A 24,910-nucleotide genomic window follows, 5' to 3' on the forward strand; every position below is an offset into this window, starting at 1 on the left:
AGTAGGATATATTGCAGTGGTTTGCTAATTAACATAACAATTTTCTGTCTTATTAAAAATGCAGATTCCAAACACTCCATTCACGACCCTACTACCCTCTCCCCCATCTAATTCTGTACCTGAGTGGGAAATTTCACATTTTTAATAAGCAGCCCAGGTAATTCTGATGTAGGTGGTTTGGGACTATACTTTAAGACTCACCAGGTTAAAAAACTCAGTGAATAGCTTGATTTAACAGATATATTGAGAACTTTGTACCAAAAGGAGAATAATTATTATTCTTTTGAAATGCCACGGAGCAGTCATAAAAATGATCTTATAGAGCACAAGCAAAACCTCAAAAACTTCCAAAAACCAGAAACCAAACAAATTACTGATCATAATGTAGTAAAATTAGAAATTAACACAAAAGGACAGCAAGAGAGAGAGAGAGAAGAGAGAAAAAAGCTATTTACTTAGAACATTTGTAAGAATTCTCCTATATATAAAGGGAACTCCCTCCCCTCCCCAATCACAAACAAATTAGAAATAAATGACAATAGAACACTACACACATGGAAAAATTTGTGGGATGAGGACAAAGCAGTGTTCGGAGGAAAACTTACAGCCTTAAAATTTTTGTATTAGAAAACAAGACTGAAGATAGATGAATTAAGCATTTAACTTAACACACCAGGCCATAAAATGGGTGTGGGGAGAGAACCAAAGCAATAAATTAAACCATAAAGTTTAAGGAAAGAATCAAGATAAAAGTAGAAATGAACTGAAATAGTAGCCAATAAATGAAGGAGTGAATAAATAAGTAAATGATGAAATAAAGTATACTTTATATAAATAAAGTATAAATTTATATACTTTATATAAATAAATAAATAAAGCTCAATAAAAATAAAAGCTGGGCATGGTTTGGCTAGGTAAGTGGAGAGAACATTTCATATATTAGATGCCATATTATACAATACAAAATAATGTAAAAATATCTAAGAAAACCTAAGTAGGCTCTAACCACAAGAAATAAATTGCATTATTTATTCCAGTAGTGACTCAGAGGTCAGTTATTTTTTACTTTCACTAAGACTGAAAAGGATGCTTTAGTAACTCAGATACCATCTGGTGTCTTCACTTATAGAAACACTCTACTAGGTGAAAGAATTCCCACATCTAGCACTTCTGGACCTGTACTTCATGGGCAGTTAGTGCTTGTTCAGCATCATTCCACATGAATTGTTCATCCACATGAAGAATTCCTATACAGCTGGCTTTGTGCTGTCTGACCCTCCTGTCCAGGGCCCTGCCTAATGCCATCAGTCACACTGTCCTTTGGTCTGAGATGCCTAGGTGGGCATCTCTGGGTGCATTCAGGGCATCTTGCCCCCCAATGGCTCTGGGTACCAGAGGGGCTAAGTCAGGGGCCTCTGGAAAGGGAAAAGACCTCTTTCTCCTCTTGTCAGAAATAGGCAAAGATATCTAAACCAGAAGCTGGTGATCTCAGGCCAAATCTGGCCAGCCATATTTTGTTTAATCTATAGAAAATAGTGAGTTAGTATTCAACATTAAAAAATTTGGAGAAACCAAACACAAAGAAACTCAGATGCCTGGTTTCTCTTAAAATCTGATATCACTGAGCCCTTGTTTCCACACAAGACAGCCAAGCTGGGTTGGCAACACCATTCCCTAGATCCCACCATTCCTTGCCATGCCCTGATACCCAAGCCAAAGGCTGTTATCCATCTGCCTCACTATGTCACTTAAAATATTCAAATATTCATTTGAATATTCATCTTCCAGGGAAGATGTAAAAGAGGAGGATAAGCCCACCTTATCCCATGGATACAACTAGATAACACCCACATCAGTGTAAATAACCCAGAAAGTGACCTGAAGAATGGCAGAACAGACTCTCCACAGCTAAATGTAGAGAAGATGCCACATAGAAGAAGGTAGGATGATCCCAGATGCCGTTGGGAGCTAAATGGACATGTGGGGCTGTCCATGGGACATTGCGGGTGTGCAGAAGAAACAGAAACAGACCCTCACACCAGGTACCCAAGCATGGGTAACCTTGCATGAGGAAGACACATTCCCATAACATTTGGTTGTGAAAACCAGAGGGGCCAAATCTCACAAGTTCTTTTTATTAGTAAGGCTTAACACCTGAAACTTTAAAAATCAGTGGCTTGGCTCTGGGAGATCTAAGAGGCTGAGAAGAAACCTTGCCCTTAGAGAGGCAGCCCAACAAACAACCCTGTGGAGATACAGCATAGAAGCAGTAGTTTTAAAAATGCTTAGGGTAGACTGGAGGGACATTTGTTTCCTTGTCTCACAGTGTGTGCTGGAGGGGCAGGGATCTTCAGTAGACTACTCCAGGAACACAGGAGTTGGCCAGTGCCATTTCCCTCACCTGTCCTTCAGCCTAGACACACAGACACCTATGGGGACCAGGATAGCACCAACACTTTCTACCTGGTTTGCTAACAGTGTGCCTGCTCCCAAGATCTCCTGTGGATACACTCTCCCCAATATGCCCTTGGCTAGAGCCCATCCAGAGTGATGCCACAAGCCTGGCAGTGTGCAAGCAGTCCCATCAGGGCCCAGTACCTCTAAAATTGAATCTTGCTCTGGAGAGAGAAGATAATTACATATACCTACCCAACTATGGTTCCAGCAGTAGGCTGGAGCAGACATTTGGTCTGACTGCAAGCCCCGCCCACCAACAAAAGTTTCTCAGGGGGCAACACAGGGAAAGTACCCCATAGTTTGGGGCTACTGCATCTCTGGCAAATGGCTGGTCTGACTCAACTCAAGTCCAAGGTGTCCCCAGACTGGCCCACTAACAACACAGTGACCAAACACTGCCCTAACTGGGCAAGGAAAGCCACTGAAAATGACTGGACTGACAGGAACAGTGGCTCAGCTACAACAGTCGGGCACATGCAACACACATGGGAGACACCTCTGAGGTTCTAGAAAACAGGGGACATTGCACTGCAGGCCACTATAGGACCTCTTCTTCATAAGGCCACTACTCTCAAGACCAGGAGATGTAGCCGACTTTCCTAGCATATAGAAAGAGACACGGAGAGTTAGACAAAATGAAGAGACAGAAGAATATGTCCCAAATGAAAGAATGGGACAAAATCACAGAAAGGGATCTAAATAAAACAAAGATAAATAACATACCTGATAGAGAATTTAAAGTAATGGTTCTAAAGATACTCACTGGACTTAAAGAGTGGAAGACTTCAGTGAGATTCAATAAAGAGAAAACATAAAAATGAACCATTAGAGAAGAACTCCATACCTTAAATGAAAAATACCCTAGAAGGAATGAATAGTAAGCTAGAGGAAGTAGAACAGATCAGTGACCTAGAGGTCAGAGTAATGGAAAGCAATCAAGCTGAACAGGAGAGAGAGAAAAAAAATTGTAACAAAAAATGAAAATAGGGCCACCTGGGTAGCTCAGTTGGTTAAGCTGATGACTCTTGATTTTGGCTCATGTCATGATCTCAGGGTTCTGGGACCAAGCCCCAAGATTCTCTCTCCCTCTGACCTTCCCCACCCCTGAGAGCATGCATGCACTCTCTCTCTCTAAAAGAGAAAATAGATTAAGGGAACTCAGTGACAACATCAAGCATAATGTTTGTATTATAGGGATCCCAGAAGAGGAGAAAGAAAATTTATCTGAAGAAACGATAACTGAAATCTGGAGAAGGAAACAGAAATCCAGATCCAGGAGGCACAGAGAGTACCCAACAAAATCAACTCAATGAGGTTCACATCAAGACATACAGTAATTAAAATTGCAAAAATACTAATAAAGAGAGAATTTTAAAAGGAGCAAGAGAAAACAGTCATATACAAGGGAAATCCCAAAAGGCTTCCAGCAGATTTCTCTGCATAGACTTAGTAGGCCAGGAGTGGCATGGTATACTCAAAGTGCTCAAAACAAAACAAAACCTGCAACCAGGAACACTCTATCCAGCAAGGCTATCATTCATAGAAGGGGAGATAGTTTCCTAGATAAAAGTTAAAGAAATTCATGACCACTAAACCAGCCTTATGAAAAATGTTAAAGAGGACTCTGAATGGAAAGGAAAGACCCTAAGTAGGAGTCAGAAACGTAAGAAGTGCAAAAGCAGTAAAATTAAGTATATCTATAAAAATCAAGGGATTCACAAAATAAAAGAATACAAAGTATGATAGCATAGTAATAAGTAAATACCTATCAATAAGTACTTTGGAACAAATGCTCCAATCAAAAGACATAGGATGTTAGAGTGGATAAAAAAACAAGACCCATCCATATGCTGCTTACACGAGACTCATTACAGACATAAAGATACATGCAGATTGAAGGGAAAGGGATGGAAAAGCATTTATCATGCAAACGGAAGTGAAAATAAAGCTGGGATAGCGATACTTATATCAGACAAAATAGACTTTAAAACAAAGACATAACAGAGACAAAGAAGGACACTATTTAATCATAAAGGGAACAATCCATCAAGAAGATATAACAATTGTAAATATTTATATACCCAACATAGGAGGATCCAAATACATAAAGCAGGTAACAACAAACAGAAAGGAAGTAATCAATAGTAATACAATAATAGTAGGGGACTTTAACACCACATTTATGTCAATGGATAGATCTTCTAAACAGAAAATCAACAAGGAAACAGTGACTTTGAATGACATATTGGACCAGATGGGTCTAACAGATATATTCAGAACATTCTATCCTAAAACAGCAGAATACACATTCTTTTCAAATGCAACATGGAACATTCTCCAGAATAAATCCATATTAGGCCACAAAACAAGTTTCAATGAATTCAAAAAGACTGAAGTCATACCATGCATCTTTTCTGACCACAACACCATGAAACTAGAAATCAACCACAAGAAAAAAATCTGAAAAGCACACAAATACATTAAGATTAAGTAACATGCTACTAAAAATGAATGAATCAACCAAGAAATCAAAATAGAAATAAAAAAATACATGGAAGCAAATTAAATTGAAAACACAATGGTCCAAAATCCTTGGGATGCAGCAAAAGCTGTTCTAAGAGGGAAGTTTATAACAATACAGGCCTACCTCAAGAAGCAAGAAAAAAATCTCAAAAAAAAAAAAAACCCAGAAAAAAACAACTTAACTTTGTACCTAAAGGAGCTAGAAAAAGAACAAACAAAACCCCAACCAATAGAAGGAAGGGAATAATAAAGATTAGAACAGAAATAAATGAAATAGAAACTTAAAAAAACAATAGAACAAATCAGGAGCTGATTCTTTGAAAAAATAACTAAACTGATAAACCTAGCCAGACTCATTGAGAGACAGAGACAGAGACAGAGATGGAGAGAGAGAATTCAAACAAAATCATAAATGAAAGAAAATAACAAACATCACCAAAACACAAAGGATTATAAGAGACTATTGTACAAAATTATATGCCCACAAATTGGACAACCTAGAAGAAACTGATGAATTCCTAGAAACATATAACCTCCCAAAACTGAAGAAAGAAATAGAAAATTTGAACAGGATAGAAACCAGTAATGAAATTGAATCAGTAATCAAAAAAAAAAAAAAAAAAAAAAACTCCCAAACAGACAAAAGCTTAGGGTCAGATGGCTTCACAGGTGAATTCTACTAAACATTTAAAGAAGAGATAATATCTACTGTCCTCAAACTATTCCAAAAATTAGAAGAGGAAGGAAAACTTCAAAATTCATTCTATGAGGCCAGTATTATCCTGACACCAAAACCAGATAAATATGCTACAAAAAAAGAGAATTATAGATCAATGTCACTGATGAACATGGTTGCAAAAATCCTCAACAAAATATCAGCAAACTAAATCCAACAATACATTAAAGAAATCATGCACCATGATCAACTGGTATTTATTTCTGGGCTGCAAGGGTGGTTCAATATTTGCAAAACAATCAATGTGATACACCACATCAACAAGAGAAAGGATGAAAACCATATGGTCATTTCAATTGACCATAGAAATGGACATAGAAAACATGTGGCAAAGTACAATATCCATTCATGATAAAAAAAAAAAAACCATCAACAAAGTAGGTTTAGAGGGGACATACCTCAACATAATAAAGGCCATATATGAAAAACTCATGGCTAACATCATACTAAGATGAAAAACTGAGAGCTTTCCCCCTAAGGTCAGAATCAAGACAAGGAAACTATAGAGAAAGGATGCCCACTCTCACAGGTTTTATTCAATATAGTATTCAAGTCCTAGCCACAGCAGTTGGACAAGGAAAGAAAGAAGAAAGAAAGAAAGAAAAGAAAGAAAGAAAGAAAGAAAGAAAGAAAGAAAGAAAGAAAGAAAGAAGGAAAGAAAGAAAGAGAAAGAAAGAAAGAAAGAAAGAAAGAAAGAAAGAAAGAAAGAGAAAGAGAAAGAAAGAAAAGGAAAAGAGAAGAAAGGAAAGGAAAGGAAAGAAAAAAGAAAAGAAAAGAAAAGAAAAGAAAAGGAAAGAAAAGGCATCTAAATCAGCAAGGAAGAAGTCAAACTTTCACTATCTGCAAACAACATTATACTATATATAGAAATCTCTAAAAACTGCACTAAAATACAACTAGAACTGATTAATGAATTCAGTAAAGTCACAGGATACAAAAATCAATGTACAGAAATTTGTTGCATTTCTAAGCACTAATAATGAGGTAGCAGAAAGAGAATTTAGCAATTCCACTTACAATGATACCAAAAAGAATAAAATACCTAGGAATAAACATAACCAAAGAAGTGAAAGATCTGTACTCTGAAAACTATACAGCACTGATGAAAGAGCTTGAAGATGACACAAACAAATGGAAAGATAGTCTATGCTCATGGATTGGAAGAACAGACCCTGTTAAAATGTCCACACTACCCCAAAAGCAATCTACAGATTTAAGGCAATGCCTATCAAAATGCCAACAGCATTTTTCACAGAAAGAACAAATAATCCTTAAATTTGTGTGGAACCATGAAAGATCCCAAATAGCCAACGTGATCTAGAAAAAGATGAACAAAACTGGCGGTATCACATTCCCAGATTTCCAGATATACTACAAAGCTGTAGTAATCAAAGCAGTATGGTAGTGGCACAAAAACAGACATATAGATCAATGACACAGAATAGGGAGCCCAGAAATAAACACACAATTATATGGTCAATTAATCTTCAGCAAGTAGGCAAGAATGTGCAATGGGAAAAAGACAGTCTCTTCAACAAATGGTGTTGAGAAAACTGGAAAGCTACATGCAAAAGAATTAAACAGACCCTTTTCTTACACCATATACAAAAATAAACTCAAACAGATAAAGGAGTTGAAGGCATAAAAATCCTAAAAGAGAGCACAGGTAGTAATGCCTCTGATATTGGCCATAGTAACATTTTTCTAGATATATCTCCTGAGGCAAGGGAAACAAAAGCTACCAGGACTACATTAAAATGAAAAGCTTCTGGGGCGCCTGGGTAGCTCAGTCGGTTAAGCATCCGACTCTTGATTTTGGCTCAGGTCATAGGGTCAGGGTCCTGGGATTGAGCCCTACGCCAAGCTCCCTACTGAACAAGGAGTATGCTTGCCTTCCTCTCCCTCTGCCCCTCTTCTGTGCTCTCTCTTTTTCAATAAAATAAAAAAAAAATCTTAAAAAAAAAACACAAAAAGCTTCTGCACAGCAAAGGAAACAATAAGCAAACGAAAAGACAATGTACTGAAAGGGAGAAGATATCCCATTATTAGAAGATATCCCAAGGATTAGTATCCAAAATGTAAAGGACTTACACAACAACAAAAAAACAAATAATCCAATTAAAAATGGGCAGAAGACATGAACAGAAACTTCTCCAAAGACATCCAGATGGCCAACAGGCACATCAAAAGATGTTCAACATCACTGATCATCAGGGAAATCCATGTTTATTACAGCATTATTCATAATAGCCAAATTATGGAGGCAGCCCAAGTGTCCCATGATAAATGGCTAAAGATGTTGTGACATATAACACAATGGAATATTACTCAGCCAAAAAAAGAATGAAATCCTGTCATTTGCAACAACATGGATGGAGCTAGAGAGCATTATGTTAAGTAAAATAAGTCAGTTAGTGAAAGACAAATACCATGTGACTGACTCATGTGGAATTTAAGAAACAAAACAAAGAAAAAAAAAAAGAGAGAGAAACCAAAAACTATAGAGAAAACCAGATGGTCACAAGAGGGGAGGGAGTAGGGGTAGGGGGGAAAACAGGTGAAGGGGATTAAGAGTACACTTATTGTGATGAGCACTGAGTCATGCACAGAATTGTTCAATCACTATATTGTACACCTGAAACTAATATAACATTGCACTTAACTATACTGGAATTAAAATAAAATATAACAGCAACAATGACAACCACAGCAAAATACAAGGCCAGCCAATGAGACACATCTATGAGTCAAAGCCAGCTCTTGCAGTCCCGGGTCCAGGACCTCCCCGATGGCCACATCCACTTCTATTCATGACTATATTTCTACTCATCTTAAAATCCAGCTTAATTTTTTCAAGTCATAACTAATAATTCCTTTCCCACATGCCCCTATTTTCTCTGGATTGTTTTTTTCTTCTAGTTTGAAATATATTTTGAATGTGACCAAAGTGAGAAAAACCAAATATGAAGCATTCATATTCATTTTCTTAATAATGTTTTAATAACACAAAATTACTTTTCTATTTATCTAAAATTCACCTCTTTAAATTGTCAAAAACCTAAATAAAATAATTTTCTATGAAAATATTTCTAGGGGTGCCCAGGTGACTCAGTTGGTTAAGTGTCTGCCTTAGAGGCTCTCAGATCCTGATCTGGGAGTCCTGGGATCAAGCCCCACATTGGCCTCCCTGCTCAATGCGGAGTCTGCTTCTCCCTCTCTTTCTGCCCCTTCCCACCTCACTAAGAGAGAGTGCTCTCTCTCTCTCTTTCATGCATACTTTCTCCTTTTGTAAAATAAATAAATAAAATCTTAAAAAACAAAGAAAGAAAATATTTCTAAAATGTATTAGGGCTTTCTTGTCTTCTTAAAACATAATTTGGTCTTTCCTTGATACTAATGGTCAATGTTCTGGATAGAAGTTGATCTGTAATAAAGGAGATGCTGTCAGAACTCTTACCGTTTTGTATCTTTTATTTACTATTTTAAGTAACATCCTCTATCACCCAAGTTCCCAGAAGTCACCCAAGTTTTGAGGATATGGTTTTTGAGGACAGTGCCAAGCTCTCTCCCATCCCTTTCTGGCTTTTGTGAACCTTCTGGATTTTTGTTGTTTATTTTGTTTTTTACTTTATAGTTATCTTAATTTTGTATGAGGAAGAAGAGATTCTAACTTGAATTTTAAAATTCCTTTCTTTTATAGTCTCCAGATCCAACCCACAAAGTCCAAATTATCTCCAAAACTTTCCTTTCATATGAGGTAAACTGAAGTCTTCAAGCCTTCTGATTCAGAATCACTGGGAGTTCTTGTGTTAAAAACTATACTCTCCTAGATACAAATTCTGTTAGTTTCAAAATTAGATCTAAAATATGCATTTTAAACAAATATCCTAATTGATTCTTGTGCATATCAAATTTTGAGATCCACAGCTCTCTCTTTTCTTAAAACTGGTTCTAAAATATTGCTGCAAAATACATTCATGTATTTTGGTGCTTAAAAACAGAACGAAACAAAAACATGCCTGAGCCCAAACCCAGGATCAGAATCTGAGCCTCTGAAGGTAGGACCGGTTTCTTTTACTTAGCTTTTACCTTTTTTTGTTTTTAGATTTTATTTATTTATTCATGAGAAACACTGAGAGAGGCAGAGACATATGCAGAGGGAGAAATAAGACTCGATCCCAGGACCCCGGGATCACAACCTGAGCCGAAGGCAGATGCTCAACTACTGAGCCACCCAGGTGCCACTCATCTATGCCTTTCTTTGTCTTGGTACCATTCACAGGTGGGTTTTTACTTTTTATGTTGTGCTTATTATAGATTTCGTATGCTGTTTGTAGGAAACAACAGAGAGAGACAGCCCATGAACCCTTCATCCAATTTCCCCATGGTAACACTTTGCATAATTAAAGCACCACAGCACAATTGGGAAGTTGACATTACAATCCTACTAAGCTTCTTCAACTAGGTCTCCTTTTAAACTTTTCTTTATTTCTTTCTCTGCTGATGCTTAGCTCTATTGAAGCAGAGTATCTCCTCCTTAATGTGCTAGCTTAAAAAGAAAAAAAACCACTTTTTATTTTGAAAAAAAAAAAAAAAGGTAAAACCCACAGAAAACATAGCAGAATAGTATTAAGGAAGGGTATAATAAATACCCAAACACCCTTCACCTACATTCACTGGTTCTTCACCAATTCTGAGAAGACCTGAAAACAAAGACCTTCTCTTACACAAACACAATATAATCATCAAATTCAGGAAATTTAACATCAATACAATATTATTATCTAATATAGTGAATTTTCAAATTTTCAAAACCATCCTTACATTTAGGGCAATTACCCCCCCCCCCCCCACACACACACACACACATCACCCTGTCCCTTGCATCTCATGCAGCATAACTGGTATCTTGTTAGCCTCTTTTATCTGGAATAGTCTTTCTCATGCCATGGATAGTTTTGAAGACTCCAGGCCAGCAGGTAACTCCTCAATCTGGCTTTGTCTGTTTTTTTCCTCATCGGATTTCATTTTTAAAAAAACACCTTTCCATCAATGTTCCCAGCTATGGGTTCATTGAGGAGATACTTGGCAGAGGAGAGGTCTTCTCGATCCTAAGCACAGCTGGTAGATGGCTACCTCTCAGCACTTTGCTTCTAGGCAGAACCTCAATCACGCTCATAACAGACAGTGCCCGTACAGAGAACTGGGTGCTCTGGGGAGCAAAAAGCAGCTCAGTGTGATTCTCAGCCCATGATCGTTAATTGCAAGGAACAAGGAGTCATGGGGTACAGGTTTCCAGTCTGGGTTCCTCCGAGGCCTGGGTGAGCATCATCCTTTCCCTGCTTCTCAGTTTCCCCAAACTACAAAATGAGAATGCAAATTCTCTCAAGAACGCCTCTCTCAAAGCACCCTAGCATTTGGGTGCCTACATGGCTCAGTTGGTTATGTGTCTGTCTCTGGCTTGGGTCATGATCCAGGGTCCTGGGATTGAATCCCACATTTGGCTCCCTGCTCAGTGGGGAGTCTGCTTCTCCCTCTCCCCCTCCTCCCTGCTGCTCTCTCTCACACCCTCTCCCTTTCCCAAATAATTAAATAAAATCTTAAAAAAAAAAAAAAAAAAAAGGAAAGAAAACACCTAGCACTTAACTCACAGGGGTTTTTGTTTGTTTGTTTGTTTTTTAATTTTTATTTATTTATGATAGTCACAGAGAGAGAGAGAGAGAGGCAGAGACACAGGCAGAGGAAGAAGCAGGCTCCATGCACCAGGAGCCCGATGTGGGATTCGATCCCGGGTCTCCAGGATCGCGCCCTGGGCCAAAGGCAGGCGCCAAACCGCTGCGCCACCCAGGGATCCCAACTCACAGGGTTAATGCAAGAATGGATGTTATGCACTCAACATAGTGCATAGCAATTTTTAGGTATTCACTTAATATGAGCTTCTACTATCTTTTTTTTTTTTTTTTGAGTTTCTACTATCTTAAAAAAATATATCATTAAGTCAAATCCCATGAATGTTATTTTAAATCTAGTGGGTGGGCCTGAGGTTTTTGTTAAAGCCAAATCCTGCTGTTATCTGCATCATCTTCCCAGGTGTAGATGAAGATGCTCTCTAGGGGCCCATCCTACCACCCAACTGCTTGGCTATGGCAGAGACCCTGGCCCTTTGTGGGGTTACAAGGCGAAATCCATCTTACCATTACATCCTGAATAGTTAAGAGGATCCTTTCTTTGTCTGTACTGCTTGCAGGGTCTGAGCATCCGTGTGCGTTTAGAAGGGAGAAGTTAAAATCACAGGGTGGTTGGAAGGATGGAAGTCTGTCAGTGGAATACTTGGTGCCCTGGGGACAAGCAGATAGAATGGGTGTGAGAAAAGCAACTTCTGTCCCTGAAGACATGCTGGGGTCCCTCGTTCCCTCTGTTAGTCTCCATGCTTCCTGTCTCTCTCCTCACTGTCACTCTCTGATCTTGCTCCCAAGGCTGATCTTGTCAAACCCATCCCTGCCTCACCCATACCACGGCACGCACATGCTAAGTAAATGGACTGGAACTCAAACTCAGGCCACTAACAACCTTAGCACTGGCTGAGTGAGTACCAACTGAGTACCTGTGTGGAGATGTGGCCACCACATCTTGAATAAAAAAAGGTGGGATTGTCAAAATACCGTGGATGGTATATAATCGTATCTATGTGAAAATAACAAAAAATAAAGGTGAGGCACCAGGGTGGCTCAGTTGGTTAAGTGTCCAACCTTCGGTTTTGGCTCAGGTCATGATCTCAGGGTCATAGGCTGGATCCCTGAGTCAGGCTCCATGCTCAACGAGGTCTGCTTGGGATTCTCTCTCTCCCATTCCCTCTGACCCTCCCCCTGCTCTCTCTCTCTCTCTCAGATAAATAAATAAATAAATAAATAAATAAATAAATAAATAAATAAATAAATATCTTAAAAATAAATAGTGCTTACTCAGAAGTTATTTATATGGCCATCTAAAACAGAAGTACCCAAACAATGGGATGGCCCTAAAAACGATCCTTCATTTTTTAAGCCTCACCATTGGCATGAATGAAGGAGGGCTAAAGGGACATGCTGCCAGGCTCTGCTGGGGACCAGAAGAGGGGCAAGCTGCTCCACTGGGGGATGCTTGGCCAGCGATGGCACAATAGAATCTTTGCCGTACCCACAGGTGGGGGAGCCATCATGGGCCTCGGCAGAGTCCACGTGTGGCAGATATGATGGGGGCACACAGCTCGGGACTGGTGTTTAATTGTGCATATGTGTTAGCAAGTAACAATGACTTTAAAACACTGAACTGCAATTGCAGGCAGATCACTGTTCACCCCACTCCAGGGTCCATAAAATAGAGGGAAACTCAGAGAAGATACCTAAATTTGGGTACTTCCAATGACTGGGAATGGGCCAGGACTGGAACATTCCAGATGAACTACCTCTACTTGGATATAATCAACACATGCATATAACGAATACAAGAAATCTTTAGTCTAGGGGGATGTGGGTGGCTCAGTTGGTTAAGCATCTGCCTTTGGCTCAGGTCATGATCCAGAGGTCCTGGGAGTCCTCAAGTCAGGCTTCCTGCTCAGTGGGGAGTCTGCTTCTCCCTCGCCCTCTGCCCCTCCCCAACTCATGCTCACTCTCTCTCTCTCACTCTCTCTCAAATAAATAAAATATTTTAAAAAAGAGAAATCTGTATTCTGGATGGGTGTATCCATCTCTGATCTCTGGGGCAGTGGGATTATGAAAAGATTTATTTTCTTTGTATCAGTTGAATTTTTTCATATAGACTGTGCATTATCAGGGGGAAAAAAAAGATATCTTACTAATAGAAAAAAGTGTGCACTTTGTCTCATTCCTGATACATAAATGGGGCCCTATTATCCACTGCAACACAAAGCCCAACATGACTAGACCCAGCACTTTGGCAGAACTCTCTGGAAAGAGGTGTCCTCCTTTCACAGGAGTTCCAAAGCTGCTCAAAACCCTACGGTGGCTTCCCCTCTGACTCAAAGTAGAATCCTTCATCTTTACTATAGTAAAGGGCCTCAAAGCCCTGGGCCATCTGAGCCTTGGCCTTACCTCTTTTTCCTTACCCGCTTGCTCACCCAGCTCCCAGACACACTGGAGCCTAGACACACCTGTCCTCCTGCCTTGGGGCCTCCACACCTGCTGCTCCCATGCCTGGCATGCTCTTCTCCACATGGCTCACTCCCTGGCTTTCTCGAGAACTGCTCACATAGCACCTCATCAATGAGAAGGCTCTGCCTTGCATAGAACATGACCCCTGCCCGTCTTTCTCCAGCCCTTTCTCCGATAAACCCTATCACCTGCTGGTATATGATACCTACTGGTATTGTCTGTTTTATCTTCAGTGTATAGAACAGTGCCCAGGATCTGGAATAGAGACCAGGGCTCACGCAGTGCACACACCTGTCTACGGGGGCGGCTACTCCTCAGCTCCAGCTGCCGCTGTCGTGTAAGGATGGGGCTCCCAAATGTTCGTATTTCTCAAGACAAGCCCCAAATTCACATTTTGACATGGAATCTCCTGATTCTTAAATGTCAACTAGTAATTCTTTTCAAAAGCACCATGCACATCAATGGGCCGGAGGCCAACCGAGCATGTCTGCGGCATGCCTGTCTGTGAACTCGGAGCCGCCAAGAAATTGAAGATCACTAAGGGTACGATTGAAGGCGGAAAGGCTGGTGTGCTTCAACAGTGAAGGTCAGATGCAAAGTACACACGCCGGCACACATTTCCTTTTGCTCCATTTCAGAGCTGCGCTTGCAAACAGTGTGAGGTGGCTGAGTATATTTAGCCACACGCCTTTTTCCCCCCCTCTACCGTTCAGATTGCATCTCTTACGGCTTCTGCCGTGGCCGAAAACCGACGTCACCATTTTACTCTTTCACTTAGCAGGAAAATAACTCCGAGGGGAAATTGACTGTGAAGCCTTACAGTGTGCCCCCTCAAGATGGGGAGAAAAAAAGGAAAGAAAGAAATACAATCAAGCACTCACGGTGGAGAAAATGAAGCGCTGGCAAGAGCAGGGCGATGCTGATTCAGAGCACGCGTGCACACAAGAATGCTAATGGGAGCTTTAATAGCTCGTGAGGGGCAGGCTGCCTTGTGCTGCAGGGAGCTTGGGAGCTTGCAAAGGAAGGAATATATGTTCATTTAACGGGAAGTACCAAGTGGCCAAGGGAGAAGAAGGGAACTACCGCACTTCCCGCGTGCAGGGTGGCCACACATTCTCTGACAGGGGGCCTGGCTAGGACTGTAACAGACTCAACTTGGCTACCAACCAGCCCCCCAGACTAAGAAAGACAATGGCTGTTTGCACAGACATGTGCCCAGATCCTAAGCAAGGGACCGTTCTGTTGATTCAGAAGTGTGTGTGTGTGTGGGGGGGGGGGGGGGGAGGTGGGTGTTGAAGGCAGTAAAGTCAACACCACAATTCTGCCTACTGTAAAATCCCACTTCTAGGGACTAAGTAGGAAACAAGGTCATTGGGTTAGTCCATAAAGAAGGGCTTCTTATTTTTCCCCCCAAGAAGACAGAATTTCCAATATATTGTTGGACTTTTGTAGCCAAGATGTGAAACAAAGTGACCCTTTGCTCCTTACCTGTCCTTTCTTTATGAGCAAAGAAGGACATAGAAACAGGCAACACCACCAGAGGGATGTTTCCTGGACAATATTCTCACTGCTTTTATGAATCATGTGTATTTCTTAAAGGTAGGTTTTTGGTATAGAAGTGGCACATAGAAGCAAGATTTTGTTCTTTGAGGGAGGCTGTTGAATCTGCAGCCTGGACCCACAGGTGAACACACACCTGGTGAATAGAGCAGGGGTTGGCTTAGGGGCCTGACTTTGTCCTGCTGCCCTCCGATAATTTTGCTTCTACATAACCATGGAGATGATTTACATGCTCATTCTATGTGTAAAAGCAATGCCTTTGGAATGAGATCCAACCGTCCACGCTCACCCTTGCCAGGTTTCATGGTCTAGTCTGCCCCACTGCCCCTTGTTCCACACTCCCCCGTCACTCATGCTGTGCCTGCACTGTCTCCTTAAACAAGCCCAGCCTCATGGCATCTGTGCATGCTGGTCCCTCTGCCTGCAATGCTTTTCCCATCAGGTTTCAACTGAAATGTCACACTTGAAGGAAATCTCTCTGCTCTCTCTGCCATGTCCAATGCTGCCCTCTTGACCACACTATCCCATCTCCCCGTTTTCTTCATACAATGTGACAATACCTGAAATTATTGTATTATTATTTCTTGGTTTATTCTTGTCTATTGCGTATCCCTGCACCCCACCCCTCACTTCGCCCTGAACATCATATTATATGCTGTCACTGCTTGGGGTTAGACACCAGCCTTATTGACACCTGGACCCTGGGTGCCTAGCAGGGCATCTAGCCCATAGTCTGGGTGCTCATTATAGTGAACGCGAATGTCAGAGTGATGGACCCCAGGGGCAGAAGGAAGGAGGGAAGGTCGCAAAGTGTCCCACGTGCCGCTGTAGCACAAGCCGAGGCCAGTCCTACCTGTGGTCGGTCCCCAGAAGCACCCTTTGCCTTGATGGTCTCATCTCCTCCTGGCTCAAAATCTTCAGAATAGTCCAGAGGTGGCTCAATGTGAAGCCGTGGGCCAGCTTCCGTTCTGATCTGCACAGATTTCTAGACAGAAAAAGATTGTTTCAGACGTGATGGAACAAACAGCTCGAGCCCTCTGAGGGGTGAGCATGGCAGCGGGCTGACCCCGAGGTCATTTGTCCTGGAACAGCAGCAGTCGTGCTATGAGGCACACCAGCCCCGCACCGACTAGTGTGGGCTGGTCGGACGGGTGGCGCCACCTCTGCCCTAAAGTCTTTACGGCTTTCTACTGCGCAAAGCGTGTTCAGAATTTTTTAAATCAACTCTTTTTGGTTTGAAATACTGTTATCAGTAGAATCTTTTTTAAGGATGAATTAATTAATTAATTACTGGATCCCAGGACCCCAGGATCACGACCTGAGCTGAAGGCAGATGCTCCACCACTGAGCCACCCAGGCGCCCCGTATCAGTAGAATTTTAGTGGGTGATAAACTTTCTCAAATTGGCTTTGTGATCCAATAAGTTTAGGAGACCCTGGATTTTTTTTCCCCCTGCAGGACTTCTCGGGGCTGGGGCCAGGGTGACAGTAGCGAGGCACCATGGGAGCCACATTGAAAAGAGGGGACTCCCTCTTGAGTGTCCTGCACATGCACGAATCCACAAGTGAGGGCCTCCTTACACTTTCTGGGCTGGCCTCACTCTCCTGAGGCCTGGCTGCTGGGAGAAAGAAGAGATCTGCCAAGCCAGGTGTACTGAGTTTATTACTCTGCAGAGGGACAGTGATTTAGACCATGCTTTTCCCCTCACACCGTGGGTCAGAAGCCTTCATCCCTGTAATACTCAGCATCGCCACAAGCTTAGTGGACTTAGCTGTTAGCTTGGTGAGGAAGAACATGATGCTGGAGCCCAACTGCCCTGCAGGAGTCTCACTGGTTAGGACTGAACACCTTCCTCATCCACAGGCACACTGCTTGCCCCATCAGCGCTTCCACACCGAGTGCCAAGTCACTTAATGCAGAGGCCTCTGCTCACTTAGTCCTTGTAGACTCTTCTCAGGGGGAAACTGAGGCACCAGGCTACAAGCCTCTCACTAAAGGTCACACAGCCAGGAAGCCGCAAAACCCCAGCAGTTTGGCTCCTGGGGCCTTGCTCTAAACCGGGGGTGGGTCAATGTTTGCTGTAAAGAGTAAGTATATTAGGTTTTGCCAGCCATCTGGTCTCTATCACAGTGTTCAACTGTTCTATCATAGCTTGAAGGCAGCCACAGATAATGCCTAAGTAAATGGGCACGGCTGTGTCTCCAGAACACTTAATTTATAAGAACAGGCTGTCGCTGGATTTGGCCCAAGAGCTATAGTTTGCTGATGGACCCCAGTACTAAACCACCATGCTGTACTGCCCCCAATAGGCATGTGAAGAATAAATGTGCCCAGTCTGGGCTACAGTGGCCTTTGCAGAGAAGAGAAAGAAATTAAGATCTTTCCTGAGAATATCTAACACTCAAAAATTAGGCAGGGGCTTGGCTATAGATCATTCGAGAAAAAGATCTTGGGGTAGGACCTCGGTGGCTCAGTCGGTTAAGTGTCTGCCTTTGGCTCAGGTCATGATCTCAGGCTCCTGGGATCAAGTCCCCGTATCAGGCTCCCTGCTCAGTGGGAGTCTGCTTCTCCCTCTGCCTCTCCCCTTGTGCTCTCTCTCCCAAATACATTAAAAAAAAAAAATTTTTTTTTTAAGTCTTGAAAAGAAAGAGTAAATAAGAAGAGGCAGAGAAAGGCAGGGAGGAGACAGAGGGGCGGAATGAAAGTGCTCTGGGAGATTTTTCCTTCGCTAGGCCATCCAGCTCTCGGCGATGGCCCGCTCTGCTCCGGCTCCAAGTGTGGCCTCGCTGCCTCCCAGGCTGTGTGGACTGGCTCTCAGGGCATTTCTCACGGCAGCAGCAGGGGGTATGGAGGGTAAGTAGTACACCGAATACATAACACCTGGCCAGGAGATCCCTGAGAGCTTTCTTGCCTCGGGCCAGGATGAAGTTGTAAGGGCTTTGAAGTTCATCTCCAAGATGGATTTTCTACCACAATTCTGGGGAGGGCGGGCTCCTCCTTCCTCCTCAGGAACCATTCAATAATGCCCAAATGCTGAAATAGAGACAGAAAGAGAAAAGGGAAAGAGAGAGAGAAGAGGGAGGGCATGAAGGAGGGAGAGAGTGAGGGGGAAATGGGGGACGGGGCAGGGGTGCAGAGGGAGAAGCACCAGGCATGGGGCACAGCCTGTCGCCCCCCCCCCCCCCCCCCCCGCCCCAAGGTTTCTGTTCCTTTCTCTAGAAAGGGAAGGCTTGGACTAGGACCTCACTACTCCCTGTGTGGTTGGTCCGCGCACCAGCAGTACTGGCTTCTCCTGGGGAGTTTGTGAGAAACGCAGAATTTCAAGCCCCATTTTAGAGCTAGGGATGAAAATCTGCATTTTCGCAGGAGCCCAGGTGACTTGTATGCACACTGAAGTTCCAGTGGCGTGAGATCTATAAAGTTCTGGGGAAGGCTTGGACTAGGACCTCACTACTCCCTGTGTGGTTGGTCCGTGCACCAGCAGTACTGGCTTCTCCTAGCACTAGGTGCTAGTGTTGCCTCTTGTCCCTCATGTGCTCCCTTGTCTTTTGGCAAAAGCACCCTGATTTTCTTTTGGGAAATCCTCTCCCTCCCTCCTCCCAATCCAAGTGTTCACATGGAACTGAGTCTATGGATGGCCGGAGCATAGGACAGGCCCAGCTGATCTGAACATTAGATCCTCCTGGCCCAGAGTGACTAGCTGATTGGTTCAGGAGAGCCAAAGAGATGCAATAGCAGGGTGACAGAATGGAAGATGGGAGCTGATGGTGGCCATCCTGGTACCACAGAGAGCAACATGGGGAAAAGCAGAGTTGAGGGATGGAGAATAAGCCCTGCTACACTGTCTGAGCACCTGGATCCAGCCATGCCTGAACTGGGCATTCCCACTGGGCAAGTGAAAGAGCTGGCATTAATGCAGCTCTGCTGGTCTGGTCTGAATTATAAATACGGGAAAGACCTCCAGGGTTCGAGGAGGAGAGCCCAGGCAGATCTCTCTTCTCTACTGCTTTCCCATCCTCCCCTTCCCCAGAAGTGTCCATCTCCCTTCCTAGGAGCCTGGCATGACTGCTTGCCTTGCCAAAAGGCCAGGAGCAGCAGGCATTAAGGCACTTAATAAGCAAGTTCTTACTGAATACTGACTGCATACAAGGTTCTGGAAGCATGTCAAGATAGCAAAAACTGTAACCATCAATGCCCCGGCCTTAGGGAGTTCACACAGCACACACAGCAGAAGAACATGTTTAGGAAGCAACGTTTGACAAAATTAATGTGGTCCAGAAAGAGTTTTAAATGCTGAGTGGGTGCCTGAGAGGGGAATAAATAGTCTTCCATCTGGCCTGCCCTCCCACCTCAGCCCCAGTGAGGTGCCTCTGCCACCACTGGAGGAGATGGGGAGCCGCCTCACCCACACGAGGACGCCCACCTCCCAATAGGAGCACGAGGCTGGCAGGTTCCAACCCAGCCCCCAGGAGGCGCCCGCTCCCTGCCTCCCACCTTCACATGCTTGCAAGGATGATGCCCGAGCTCCTGGCTGGCTCCCCGCTTGGCACGCTGCTTTACCCGGAGTGGGTGTTTGCAAGTGGCTGCTCTCTCCTGCCTACTTGCAGCGCCCAGACCTGGGTGACCCCTGCAGTATCACCCACATACTGGGACAGGATTTAAAAGTCCTGATACCCATACACCCATTTTCCAGTTTGCCAGCCCGAGACCAGCTTTTGTCCTCAGCCACACTCAGTCCAATGCCATGACCAGAGTTACCTGTGTGTATCTCCTGCCCTCCCCCCTTAGCAAAGTGTTCTAAGAGATGTGCACTCAAGCTACTGTCAATTAGAAAGAAAGATCAAGGCTACGGGTTGCCCTGTATGGTTGTTCAGGTTGTACAGTATGTAAGTGGCTCCCTCTACAGGTAGGAGAGCTCCGAAGACGCTGACAGGCAGGTTTGGAGTGGGGAGTAAATCTACCTTACTTGATAGGTTCTTCCTGGATTCGGATTCCTCTGATCTCTTACAAATAACAGCGCTCGACACTCTGATGGTCTGTGTCGTGCAAGGTCTCTGTGAAAGCTGATGCTTTATGGGTTGTTTCATTTATTGTCCTCACTGCAGGGGTTCTCAAAACTCAGAAACAGGAAAACAAAGGAAAGGGCTTCACGTTTTTACTCATGGGCTTTCCTGGAGGGTGATTAAGCAAGCTGCCTTTGCCCACCACAGGAAACCGGATACAGGGATACAGCGTTAGAGCCAGAGCAAAGCCTTTGCTTTAAATTGCAATGAACTTGCTTTCCGGGCCTTTAAGAAAGGCCCACCCCACAGTAAATTGCTGAAAGGCCAATCCCTTCACTACCAATTTAATGCTAAGAGCCGATGACGTTCATCAAATCTGACAGCATTTTGGTAAACGAGGGCTCTGTTGATTAGGCTGCTGTCCACCCAAGTATTACAAGGCTGAGGAAGCCATAAATCTTAATCCACTGATAGCAGGAGAAAGATCCAAGGCTGAGAAGTGGTGGGGGATAAAGGACAGTACCAACCAGAGACCATTTATCACCTCCAGCCCAGTCCACGATGCATGAGGCGGCTCGGAAGACAACACGGCGCTGCCATTCGCCTCTGTGGCTCTCCCACCGTTGGAGGGTCCTAGGAAGGGTTTTACAGGTGCAGCCAGTCAGGCTCCAGACCAGTGTTTGTATGACTCATGACCTTCTGGAGCTGGGATCCTGGGGCCCATGTGTCTGAGGCAGCCCCTTCTGTCAGGGACATCTCTACCTGAAAGTGCTTCCTACTTGCCAGGCAAGATCCTAAGAAGGGAGGTTATTCTACTGGAAGAGATGAAGGTCTTGGTCCAGGTCTCTGGGAAGGTGACATGTGGTCCACGGGAGTTTAGAGCGACACTCAGAAAAACGCGCAAGGAAGCCAGTTGAAGAGCAAGGAAGCCAGTTGAAGAGCGCAGGGAGGCCAAAGGGAGGGAGCTGTGCTGGCCCGGGAGAGGCTGGGACTGCAGGGTGTGTCCTGCGACCTCTGTGTTCCCTACCTACCGGGCTGTGGTCAGTGCTGAAACACCAAGCGCCTGTGTGGCCCCACCTGTCCTTCCTGCTGGCTACAACCATATAGGAGACGCCCCAGGACTGGGACAGGGCTCTGGTACCTCTCCTGGCAGAGTGGCTCTTAAGAACTAGCCACCACTGGCCACTGGGGATCCTGCTGCCTTGACCACTGCTCACCTCTGGCTGCCTCCAAGAGCAATGAAGCTCACCCAAAAGGGTGAGATCAAGATTGCCTTCCTCTCTATCCTCTGTACCCCAAAATCTGTCTCCATGTACTTTCTACCAGGGAGAAATTTTCTATGTAACTCTACTTCTTGGGGCGAAAGGAAACCCAACAAGTCCCTCCCTCTTCCTCCTGGCAATAGTGCAGTTGGTACATTGGGCCTATCTACTGTCCTGGATGAGAAGCTAGGGGCCCCAGGCCCTGCTCCAGGAACATCTCGGGGCAGGCAGGCTTTGCATCATGGGGCCTGGCCCTGCCTCTGATCACATCCTAGCAAGGCAGGAGTGGGCATCTGGTCCAGGCTGACCAACTGAGATTCAGATGGTATCTCTCCTGGACAACTTCAACAAATACTGAAAGACCACAGGGATGACATCCTGGGGATGGGTGGAGTCAACAGAGGTGATCGGGGATTCTGGGGGCTAGGGACAGAGATGTGAGGTGGAGGCTGGGGGACAGAGAGACACAGGCTGTGTCATGCTAACAGGGTGGGAGCCTTGCTTCAAAGACTCCTGCCTTGTCTTCCTATAGCCACTTGGCCCTTTGGGCATCCTGTGACATGTAGCAGCCGGGTACCTTCCTAAAACATGAGCCCAAACACATAACTCTCCTATTGAAACCCCCCCCCCCAGACAATTCGTCACAATTAAAATGAAATCCAGGGGCGCCTGGGTGGCTCACTTGGTTATGCATCTGCTTTTGGCTTAGGTCATAATCCTGGGGTCCTGGGATTGAGTCCCACATTGGGCTCCCTGCTCAGTGGGGAGTCTGTTTCTCCCTCTCATTCTCTGCCTGCCACTCCCCCTTGTCTGTTTTCTCTCTCTCTAAAATAAAGAAAGAAAATCTCAAAAAAAAAAAAAAAAAAGTGAAATCCAAACTTCTTCCTGGGATCTTCCAGGCACTGGAGACCCCCGCCAGAACTTCCTGGAGCTGGCTCTGCTCGCCCTCAGCTGTCAGGTCAGACGTGGCCCCCGGGGAAGCCTTTGTTGCCCACTCTCTCTAGATCAGCTCTTCCCCAGATTCTGGTCCATCTCATCCCACACTCTTTTCTCCCATGTAGCACTTGTTTCTTTGCTCGCTTGCTTCTGGCCCTCTGCCTCCCCACCCACCCCCGGTAGACTTGAGCTCCAGGAGAGCAGAGCCCACCCTGTTTCACTCAGGGTGCTGACCCCAAAACCTACAAGCAACCACGCTTGCACTGCTGCTCAGCAGAGAGCACAGAATGAACAATGGACAGAGCAAGTGAAGAAACATCCCAGAGCGAAGGGCCCTGAGGCCTCCAGGCAGAGCCACCATCAGCATCCACCCCCTACCAACTACAGCAATGGTCAGGACTGCTGACTGTTTCCTCTGTGCCGAGCACGGCTTGACATGCTCCGCAGACCCTGGCTCGTTCAGTCCTCGTTAACCACCCTACCAGGCAGTTGCCATTACCAACTCTACCTGCAGGTGAGGAGACAGGCACCAGAAGTTGAGCAACTCATCCATGGCCACACTCCTGGGAAGGGGTGAAGCCAAGACTTTGATCGACAGCCGCTGGGTTCCTGAGTCTGTGCCCTCACTCACCTCTCTGGACTTGTCTGTGCCCCTGCCACCGGGTGCTCCTACTTGAAGCAGCAGACGGCCCCCGCTGACAGACCCCTGTGACACACACTGAGCACGCATGGCCTCCTGGCAGCCCCAGGAGGTTTACTGATGATGAACGCAAAGCTCAGAGGCTCAGAGAGGTCACACCACCAGCTCCAGGGCACACAGCCAGTAGGCAGTTTGACTCCAAAGCCCGTTTCTGTCTCTCCAGGAGCCACGGGTTCTGATAACAGATGGCAGCTGCCACTCAGGCTCAGCTCTGGGGCTTTAAAGGGGGTGGTACAGACTGCATCAAATAGGACCATTTATACCCAGGGCACCGGCCACGTTGCTCTGCTAATGGCTGCCTGGCAGGGAGCGGAAGCCCAGCGCGAGGGCCAGATCTTTCCCTTTTTCCAGCGAAGGAGGAATCTAGCTTTTTAAAAATATATAAAAACTTTTGAATTTAAATGTTAGCAAGTGACTAAGTCTTTTTAAAACTGTGTGAGTCCAAAAAACATTCTCTGGGGGACAAGTTCAGCCCACAGGCCGCAAGCTGCTCACTCTCAAGTCCGGCAGGCCAGTCCTCTGTACGCTTCAGACCTGGTTGTTATGTCTTCTGTGCAGGCTGGGCAGTCCCCAAGTCTTCAGAGCTGGGGCTCCCAGGGCAAGAACTGAGCCTTATCTGATTGTTTCTACCTCCAAAGCCCCACACAGTGCCCAGCCTGAGGTAATAAATGCTTGCTACATCAAAATTAAAAGATGATTTCTTTTGGGATGTGGCTTCTAGTCCTCGCACCACTTCTGAATGCTCCCGGGTTTATCCATATCAAGGGGGAGTGGTCCCCAAAGCATGCCATGTGGCTGGAGCAGAGTCCATGCAGTAGTGGGAGAGGGGTGGGCTGACCCCCCAGGACCCCTTCCACTTTCCTCCTAGGGTGCCATTGCATTCAGTAGAGGCCAGAAAGCCAGTCTGTGTTTCCCAGATGCTTTTTCACTAGGGATTCTGGATTCTGCAGCCGATCAGATGGCCTCATACAAGGGAGGGAAAGTAGAAGTGAAATGGAAAGAAGGGGACACACACTGGCTGATGAGCATGGTGATGGAGGCGGCGGGTTTTCAAGTGTCCCTCCTCGGGCCAGATAGGTGTGGGCCATGTTGCTGTGGCAGGCATCATCTGGGGCCAGTGGCTGTGGCGGTGGCCACCTGGCTCCTGGATGACAGCTAAGGTGATACATCCCTGAGGCTGATCTTCTACCTTTCCCACTGTGTCCTAGGCAGCAGCTTTCCTGGCAGGCTGTGCTAGAAGGCTGGGTACCATTCCTGGGGGACCCCGCTAGCTCCTCCTCTTGCCACCCAGAGACCTTACAAGCACCTGATTCCCTGCATTACGTTCATCTCTGATTAAAACAGCTTGAGTGGTCTCTACGATTAGGCACTGACTGACCCCTGACTGATATGGTGCAGAAGGACAATTAGAGCCTTTGTGGCATCAGGAAGCCAAGAAATCAGCCATGATTAGGGCCTGTGAAGTGTGGGACCACAGGGAGAGGCTGGGGAGGGATGCTAATTAATCTCAGGCCAAGTCTTTTAAATTGCACAGGCTCTGGGGCCAGCCATTAAGTCACAGTCTAAGATGCAAATACGGCTCC

At 44.8% G+C, this 24,910-nt stretch overlaps 1 protein-coding gene across 3 annotated transcripts in view; it reads right to left on the reverse strand.

The window, feature by feature from the left end:
• Positions 1–24,910, reverse strand: part of KATNIP (katanin interacting protein) — a 195,083-nt gene that overhangs the window by 106,160 nt on the left and 64,013 nt on the right. For 2 of the 3 annotated variants that reach the window (XM_025415662.3, XM_049111268.1), the window contains 2 exons: positions 16,280–16,411; positions 11,911–12,054 (listed from right to left, as the gene is read on the reverse strand). In XM_025415662.3, the coding sequence (XP_025271447.1) occupies positions 11,911–12,054; positions 16,280–16,411 (276 nt within the window). Of the gene's footprint in view, positions 1–11,910; positions 12,055–16,279; positions 16,412–24,910 lie in introns of those variants that run through there. The other variant, XM_025415663.3, reaches the window with a different exon arrangement.

Source organism: Canis lupus, chromosome 6 (assembly GCF_003254725.2).
Source record: "Canis lupus dingo isolate Sandy chromosome 6, ASM325472v2, whole genome shotgun sequence".
Taxonomy (NCBI): domain Eukaryota; kingdom Metazoa; phylum Chordata; class Mammalia; order Carnivora; family Canidae; genus Canis; species Canis lupus.